At 33.6% G+C, this 9,732-nt stretch overlaps 1 protein-coding gene across 1 annotated transcript; it reads left to right on the top strand.

Annotated features, from left to right (window-relative positions):
- The first annotated feature begins 2,470 nt into the window (after window positions 1-2,470).
- Window positions 2,471-3,423, top strand: LOC128185848 (neuropeptide FF receptor 1-like). The gene is made up of 2 exons (XM_052855516.1): window positions 2,471-3,184; window positions 3,258-3,423. Exons 1-2 carry the CDS (start codon window positions 2,594-2,596, stop codon window positions 3,279-3,281), a joined length of 615 nt encoding a protein of 204 aa, XP_052711476.1. The 5' UTR covers window positions 2,471-2,593; the 3' UTR covers window positions 3,282-3,423.
- The last annotated feature ends 6,309 nt before the right edge of the window (window positions 3,424-9,732 follow it).

Genomic DNA, 9,732 nt, shown 5'->3' with positions numbered 1-9,732 from the left:
GCTGACAAAAATAGTCCACAGCGTTTTAAATCATTGTAACACAATTTTACTTTTCATTGTGTAATCCGATGAATTAACTTTTAGTATACTAAAACAATAATCAACTGAAGTCATTTAACTCTTAGAAAATATTCACAACAATGAAATATTAATCAGCGTAAGCATAATATCAGGTCGAAATCCGGTTTGAAGTCGCGAGGAGAGTCAGTCATGTTCTTTGAGAAATACTGAATGTATTCATACGAACCAGATTTGGTGATTGGGTCTTCTGTGTTATGCATGAATATCACTCAAATCAATCAATGCAATTTAATAGGGGAAAAGAAAGTGAATGTAAATATAATGTTATGAACGACTTTAACTATGCACATTAATATAACATGCGTACTTTCGGGTACTACATGTATATTGAATTGGAAAATTGATCGACCGCATATCATCATAACCTCAAAGCTAAACAAAATACGATATGCGCATGCTTAGTACTCAGTGTGAAATGTTTTAAGTTTTTTGACATTTAAACCCTAACTTATGCCTCTTTTAGAAACACAACTTAGACCTGACTAAATATTGGCGTAAGTTCGTTTGTCGCACTAACTTAGGCCCAGATTTACGCCTTTTTGAGAAATGGGCTCCAGAAGTTAGATTTTTTTTTTCATAGTAAAAGTATACCCTATTCCTTTGTTTTATTCGTTAGGCGATATATATTTTTTTAACGTATGCGAAGAACAGAAACTGGCAGGTGCCTGTAGCTATTATTAATGCTTTTAAATAAGAATTCATTTATTTGAAATATTTAACACTATATGACAGATATATTTTCATTAAGTGTTAAGTGGATGTCAAACATTCTAACACAGCTTTTTTTAAACTGTAGATCAGGAAAAATTCTTTTTTTATTTTTGAAAGAAAAGGTTCACAGATCATCGTTTGCGATCAAACTCACACTTGAGCAGCTTTACCAATTCAGTAATAAAATCAAACAGTTTAAACCTCAGAGACTTCTCAAAGACAACATCACTGTTAATGTAATTTACCCGATCCTTCAATTGTTTTGGGAACCATAGAAAATGAGATTGCCTTAATCCCCCCCCCCCCCCCCACCAAACAATTGTGCCATATTTAGATATTAAGTTCCTCTCCTCTTTACAAGAAAAGAGTATAAAAAGATTTTGCAAATCGCAAATATTGAGTAGTTTTATTGAATTTGCAACCTTCACTCTTTACCTTCTCTATCTTCTATGAAAATTGAAAGAAAACAGAACGATAAAGACAAAGAAAACAAAACAAGTAGATCCCTCAATCCCCCCCCCCCCCCCCGAACCAAAACAAAAAAACAAAAACAAAAAAACTAAAAAAAAACAACAACCACAAACTTACGAGGGCTGTCCATAAAGTTTAAACACGTGTAATTTTATTCAAATTAACGGCACCATTATCAGGAAAGTATTAATAATATTTCAATATAGAGTATAAAAATGTATATGTATAAAAATTATCATTATATATATTGCCTAAACAAGCCGCACGGCCCAGTCTAACGTTGAGTTATAATGACGTTTCCATAACGTCGTAGTCCTGGGTTTACCTGAGTGATATGCCGCATTTACCGTTAAGTAAGAGTACAAACGCATACTCCATCAATATATCGCTTGTGCCACTTGTGGATAAGTAAACTCGAACTGTTTCGATGTTTTTCCTGTTTCCTCCATCGTTTGTTCTGTTTATATTGGTGTTTTACCCCAGTCGACACAATTTTATGGTGGCGCGCTGTTCCGTGCGGTCAGCTGACGTCACTTTTTTGGGCGTTTTTAAAAACATGTTCTTGTCGTAAAAAGTCTTCTGCTAGTCGGAAATAGCTTCAAATGACGTATGAAAATGACGTAAAATTACATTTTTAAAAAAATCTCAGATTACATGTACACGTACTATATGTTTCTATTTGTTTTCACACTTTCAACAGGAAATTAAATCCAACTGAATTTTATGTATCGATCGTGACAGGTTTACTTATATTAGAATATATAAAAAGTGAATAGCAGGAACATTACATCACTGAGGAAGACTTCCGTCCGATTCTTGATTTAGAATTTTTAGATGCTTATCATACATACATTTTAATCTCATCCGACGTAATCCTTATTTTTTAAAAAAGGCCTAACGGCATAATAAATGGCACCAAAGTAGGAAACACTTGAGAAAGGATCATTATGATGGCAATTCAATATTGATGTTGTATATATTTAAGCATTGATAGCTTATTTTTTGGATATCGTCCGTCCTTTAACAAACCAGGCCGTGCAGACAAATGGAATACCAATCGTTAGACTTTAATGCCTTCCAATACGACTAATTTTTACAACTTACGTATGTTAAATACACCACCCACGTTCCGGGAAATTCATTAAGGGGACAACTTTGATATTAAGTTTCGTAATAGTTTTAATAGTTTTAACATATTTTTAATCGTCCACAAGGAAATTTATTTTGAATTGAAAGAAATAAGCCCATTTCGAAAAAGTAAGGTAGAAAACAATGCTTTTATAAAAGGTAATTCTTCATAGAAAATTTATTTACTAGGAACGATCCAAGAATGGCCGGACCATCCAACACCAGCGTGAGAAACTCCAACTATTCAGAGCTATTAATCGAACAGTTTGAATTAGAGGAATTTCTCAGAGACGATGTTGCTGTTGTGGTTTACTTAATCTTCCTATGTGTTGTGGGAACGATTGGTAATGGACATGCTTTCATTGTCTACCAAGTCAGGTACAAACCCTCTAACCACCGGGTGTTCGTCGTACGGCTGGCCGCCATTGACTTTGTTGCGTGTGCAGTCTGTGTGCCGTTTGAAATCGTAGACATAAGACAAGGGTATACGTTTGACTCGGTTGTCGCGTGTAAATGCTTTCGATTTTTAAATCATGTGGTCAGTATCGCATCAGGACTGATGCTGTGCCTAATAGCTGTGGAGAGGTATAGAAAAGCGTGTTGTCCGTTTAAAAGACAGATGTCTGAAGGAGAGACAAAGATCGCCTGCATGGTCACTGTTGGAATTTCAATATTTCTGTCAACAGCTTCTATTTATTTGTATGACGTGACGCTAAAATTTACAGATATTCCGAATCTTTCGGGAACAGATTGTACTGTTGGAGCCAGCGAGACCCAGCAATCGTTCTTCCAGGTATATTCTTTTGTGTTGTTACTGATTAGCACGGGCATGTTTATTCTGTGTATTGTCGCTTACTCATTTATAGGAAAGAGTTTATACAACCAAATGAAGTTTCGTCAGTCAGCTCAGTTCAAAGATATTCAGAAGACACTAGACAGAGACATTGAAAATAAAGTATTGGATAAACCGGATGCAGGCGATTTGCATCAGATTCACGAAGAAGAATCTAGCATTTATTCGGTGAAAAACATATCAACATTAAAACCCCTGGAACAGCCAGCAAATAAATCGAAATTTCCCGGTAAAGACAGGCTGGATCGAACGCGACGGATTACGTTCATGTTTTTGATTGCAACGGCTGTGTCTTATGCCGGATATCTACCAAACCTGATCATCTTGATAATTCGTGCCACCCGACCTTCCACATACCTGTACTTACAGACCAGACTGGGCATGCTCACACCTGTGTTTCTTCGTGGTTACTTCCTTAGCAACGCGACCAACCCGCTGGTCTATTGTTTTGTTGATGAAAGGTTTCGGTTTGAGTGTATTTTATTTTACCATAAAGTATTTAGGTTTTCCACACGCAGAAATGAGGTTTAATCTTTTCACATAAGGACCGGTCAAATTTGACTGGTAAGCAATGCTCATTTTATTAAAGCATCGTTCATAGTTTACTAGTTTAAGTCTAATGTATAAAGGATCAAAATATACATAATGAACAGAATCTTGATATCAATATTTTTATATACTTGTGTATTTACGTTCCATATTCGATGATAAAATGATTTGAAAAACAATATGTCGTCTTTAAATTGATTAAATTGTAATACATGTACAATTGTTGCAAAATATTGTGCTTCAAAAGTTCTGAAAGTTACCAATGTAAAGTTTCTTAAAAACAGGCCATACTTTAAGCAATAAGCCTTGCAATCTTGCATGTTCCATCTGAAAAAATTCAAAAAATTCTCAAGCAGAGTAAATAGTTACTTTATCAGCGTAGGTCTATTATCCAGCAAGAATATGCACTATCTTGATAGAACTTTCTTTTAAAATCTAAAACTAAATATCTTTAGTAACTTCGTTAACATGTTTTGAATTTTAACTTTTGCCATTGACAGTCATATTACATTGATTTTTTTATTTACCGTTAGGGTTTGAAATGTGAAATAATGATATACTTCATGATATGTTAAAGCAATCTCAGTGCCCGAAATATTTACGCATCACTCGAGATAAAACAAATTACCAGGGTCAAGCAGAATAGTACATTACTTGTATTTGTGTTAAGAATTAAATCTCATCATGTAAGCAGCCCCTTTTCGTGCAATGCATTTTATAAAAATCGATAATGGTATTGAAAATTTGTAAACAAGAGTGAGTCAAATTGACAAACCCTGATAAAGGTGTTAGCAGTTGATAAAAAATTATTGATAATATGTAATAAAAACATATTGCATGGGTGATGACAGCCATAATGATTAGACATTTTCTCTACTCAGCAACAAACTAATTAGTTAGATATATTCAACAAATATTAGCATATCTTAATATCCGTTTGGAAATCTTATAAGTGCAACAAATAGTAATTTAAATGCTTTTAAACAATTCTTCCTTGTTCGACCTTGTATGTTCTACATTTGCAAATATTTTTCTCTAAGTTACGAGTTGATAAATTAAAATAAAACAAACAATAATTTGGTTCGTTTTAATTGTTAAACTTGACACAATGTTGACGAATTTTAGATCCATTTACGGGGAACTTAGCTTTGGTTTGTAACCTTATGCCTTTAATGAATGAAGATGAATAAAATTAATAAGCCTTCATACAATAGACACGTTTTGTCGATTTATGTTCGTCACCATAGATTTACAAATCAGCAGGTATCTCCCATCTGTTGTTAGCTTCGTACAGTACCATTCGTGGAAATGTCTCTAACGTACTTTCATCAATAGTTCATCGGAAAATGATTGTTAACTTTGTAAAAAAGTTCCTTGTTCATTTTTGAGGTAAAATAATGAGGAAGGGTTAATTGGTTAAAATGTATTCACCTCAAGATGTTTACATGTATTTATTTAGCTACAGTGTAGCAATATATAAAAAAAATTATATAATCATATATTTAGTCGTGTGAACTCTTAAGGTGTATTACAAAAAAGAACGAATCAATTACATGTCGTGATGAAAAATTTACATTAAGGTTACGTACCGGGTGAACAGTGAAATAAGTTCAAATAAATAAATAGAGAGTTTTCCTTAGAGAGTACTTTATTTTCATTATTCATCCAGTATTGCAGTGAACCCACGATCAAAGCTAAAAGCTAAGTGACTAATGTTTTGGTCATGCTTTGGGAAATAAATCATCTCATATAATTATATTAATATTCATTTTATTTTTTTCTTACATTTAAAACACAAAATTAACAAGAGGCCCAGGGGCCACATCGCTCACCAAAGCAATAATTGCCTTAGCTCTGATCAAAATCAAAATATCTTGACAACTAAGTACAGTAGCTTTTGCTAAAAAAATTTAAAATCTGCCAACTTTTATCTGCATATTTATTTTGGGTAAATACCACGCCCCATTTGTTGTTTTACCTGTAAGAGGATTTTTCTCTATTCCTATATACCCCCCCCCCCCCCCTCATTTTGTGGCCCAACTTTTCTCTAGGGAATCATGGTTTTATCAAACTTTAATCTGCACAACATGTGCTTTCACACAAGTAACTGCTTTTTGGACTGAAAACTTTCCAAGAATATTTTTTAAGATTTTCTTTATATATTCCTATGTAAAACTTCATCCCGCCATTGCGGCCCCGCCTTACCCCTAGAGACTATGATTTGAACAAACTTGAATCTAAACTAGGATGCTTCCATTCCAATTCGGTCTTTCCTGGCCAATTAGTTTTTAAAAGAAGATTTTTTAAAGATTTTCTCTATATATTCCTATGTACAAATTTCTACAATTGGATTTTTAGAAAAAGATTTTTCTGTATAAATTCCTATTTAAAAATTTGACTCCCCCATTACTGTGGCCTCACCCTACCCCTAGGGACTATGATTTAAAGCAATTTAAATCTATACTATCTGTTTCCATTCAAATTTGAGCTTTCCTTGCCTAATAGTTTTTGAGAAGAAGATTTTTAAAGATTTCCTTTATATTCATCTATTCCTATGTTAAATTTCATCCCAAACTGTTGCCTCACCATACGCCCGGCGACTATGATTAAAACTTAATTGAGAAAAAGATTTTTCTTTATAAATTCCTATTTAAAAATTCGACCCCCCCCCCCCATTACTGTGGCCTCACCCTACACCCAGGGACTATGATTTTAAGAAATTTGAATCTATACTATCTGCGGATGCTTCCACTCAAATTTGGGCTTTCCTGACCTTATAGTTTTTGAGAAGAAGATATTTAAAGATTTTTTTCAATATATTCCTTTGTAAAAATTTATCCCCCCTTTGTGGCCCTGCCCTACCCCCGGGGACCACGATTTAAACAAACTTGAATCTGCACTATCTGAGGATGCTTCCACTCAAATTTGGGCTTTCCTGGTTAATAGTTTTTGAGAAGATGATTTTTAAAGATTTTCTTTATATATACCTATGTAAAAATACATTCACCCATTGTGGCCTGGCCTAACCTCCAGGGACTTTTATTTAAACAAACTTGAATCTGCACTACCTGAGGATGCTTCTACTCTAATTTGAGCTTTTCTGGCCTATTAGATTTTGAGAAGAAGAATTTTAAAGATTTTCTTTATATATCCCCATTTAAAACTTGATTCCCCAATTGTGGCCCCACCCTACCCCCGGAGACCATTATTTGAACAAACTTGAATCTACACTACCTGCGGGGTGCCTCCACACAAGTTTAAGCTTTTCTGGCCAAATAGTGTTTGAGAAGAAGATTTTAAAAGATTTTCTTTATACATTCTCCTGTAAAAATCCATTCCCCATTGTGGCCCCACCCTACCCCCGGGGACCATGATTTGAACAAACTTGAATCTACACTACCTGAAGATGCTTTCTTGCAAATTACAGTTTTCTGGCTTAAAAAAATATTTTTTGAGAAGAAGATTTTTGAAAAATACCAACAAATTTTCAATAATTCTAAATTATCTCCCCTTTAAAGAGGGTGTGGCCCTTGATTTGTACAAACTTGAATTCCCTTCACCCAGTGATGCTATGTGTTAAGTTTGGTTGAAATCTGCCCAGTGGTTCTGGAGAAGAATATGAAAATGTGAAAAGTTTACAACAACGACACCGTCGCCAACGACAACGCCAACGACGACAGACAACGAAGAAATTTTGATTAGAAATGCTCACTCAGGTGAGGTAAAAACCAAAAAAAAAAAAAAAGATAGATATTCCGTATTATTGCTACACCAAATGTTTATGTATAGTATCAATCGAAATAGGGTACTTTTTATAATCTTCCGAATACCAGTTGACAAATACTGTCTTTTGTACCAGAGCAACAAGTTCACAATGCTCATGATACTAATTCTATATCTTCAAGGAAGACGGGTGGGGCGGAAAATTTAAACCATTTACAAAAAAAATTATATAGATATATCTTTTGAAAGAAAGCACTGGAAAACCGTAAGCGAAATTGTATGGTAAGATATATATATATATATATGAGATACATGTATTTTTATGGATGGAAAATATTTTTATCTAAAAGGCAACAGAGTCAAGACCACAATATGCAGGGATTTTAATTTCATTAAAAAAGATATATCTGAAGGCAATTGAGACAAAACATTTTCAATTATAAATTTTAACAAACTAACATGCATGACGTAGAAGATGATATGTCGATCGTACGTACACGTACGATATAGAATGCATCATGTACGTAATACGTAGTCGTACGAACGATATTTTAAAAAATGATACAGTAAGTGATAAAAAGACACAATACGTCATTTTTGGGAGTTGATTAAAAATCAACTCTTCTCTGCAGTTACTCTTGCAAACCGAAACTGAAACAGTATTTGGACCTAAGCACAAATCAACACCGCTGACAAGACTTAGTTCTTGAAAATAATCGATAAATTCGACGTAATGTACGCTGAGGCATTTTGAAAAAGGAAACTTATTTATAAATACCTGGAAAATAATCAGATTTTAAATAGTACGAAAAATTTAGAATTTTTTTGCAGTCGTATGTATTCCTACGCCAGAGTTCACTATAGTCTCGTTCAGCCATCGGCTGTCTCCGTACATCTCCGACAAGCAGAGAGTCAGTCTAGTATTCAGAGGTCGCCTCATCAAGCTATCACGTGACCTTGTATCTCTTTCTTGTCGGAGATTAACGGAGACAGCCGAGCATCTGGTTGAACGAGACTAGAGTTCATTATTGATTAGATCCATACAATTTTTGAAAAATTTCAAATACTGATACATAGTTTGATGGAATCGATTCCATTTTTAAATATTACACAACATGATTCATAAGAGATTTTCTCGAATTTCTTGTCGGAAAAGTCCGAAAATTCATATTTTAAAAATGTGCTTATTTCAAATACAGATTATAAATTACTTGCCAAGCAAAATAACATGTCGTTGATTTTAAGATAAAAAATAATCGATGAAATCAACCCCGTCAGTACTTCAGTACTTTGATTAAAGATTGTAAGGCACACAATCGACGTAGAATAGCTTCTACGAAAGACATAAGTTGTCATAATGAGAAAGTAAGATGTACTTTGATATATTTATATCATCAAAACAGGAACTTGATCTGCAGCTAGATAACGTTGCAAAGCGTGGATCATCAGATCAAACGGACGTGAAGGATTTGGCAATGAAATGTGTTCCGGTTCTTAAGATTATATATAGTGCTATTATAATATAATTATTATAAATCCTTCCATTTAAAAGTAACAGTTTTCAGAAAAAAATATATTTTTTTAAAAATTGTATATGGTTTACTTATTGCAGAAAGCCATCTTTTAAAACGGCAAATAAAGCAAACGTTACTTGTTTTTTACTGCATCATCGGTTTCACAAAGGGATTTTCACAAAATATATAGGAAAAAATCATAATAGAATGTATCATACAACCATAAAAATACTTCTGTTTTTATATTTTATTTTAGGAGAAGTTCATTGATGTTTCATTTCTTAGTAGTTATTGCAGTGTAAATAGGTTTTTTTTAGCAACATGATACAACGTAGATTGCATAGTACATTTACGAACAAAAAACCGAAAAATTATCAGAGACAGCTTAAAACCGTTCAAAATAGTTAAGATAAAGTTAACATTAGGAATTCAAAATTGTTTCGTAAAGAGACCACAATCTGTTAAAATCAAATGAATTTTAAAAAAATATATTGGTGCGATTTACATTAAGATAACTTCCATGCATTGTCAATGTTTGAGCAGACCGTTAAATGTTTTAGGAATGGAATATTTAATCGATGAACCGGTATGCATAAACACTTCACGTTCTCTTCAGAAGACAGATCGATAATTAATAAAGATAAGTAGAAGCTAGAAACTTGAAGCTGGAAGACGACATGACTTTGATTCTTGGACATGCAC

The sequence above is a fragment of the Crassostrea angulata genome, chromosome 5 (assembly GCF_025612915.1).
Source record: "Crassostrea angulata isolate pt1a10 chromosome 5, ASM2561291v2, whole genome shotgun sequence".
NCBI lineage: Eukaryota > Metazoa > Mollusca > Bivalvia > Ostreida > Ostreidae > Magallana > Magallana angulata.
Note: the sequence above shows the minus strand (reverse complement) of the source record. Positions and strands in the feature narration are given on the sequence as shown.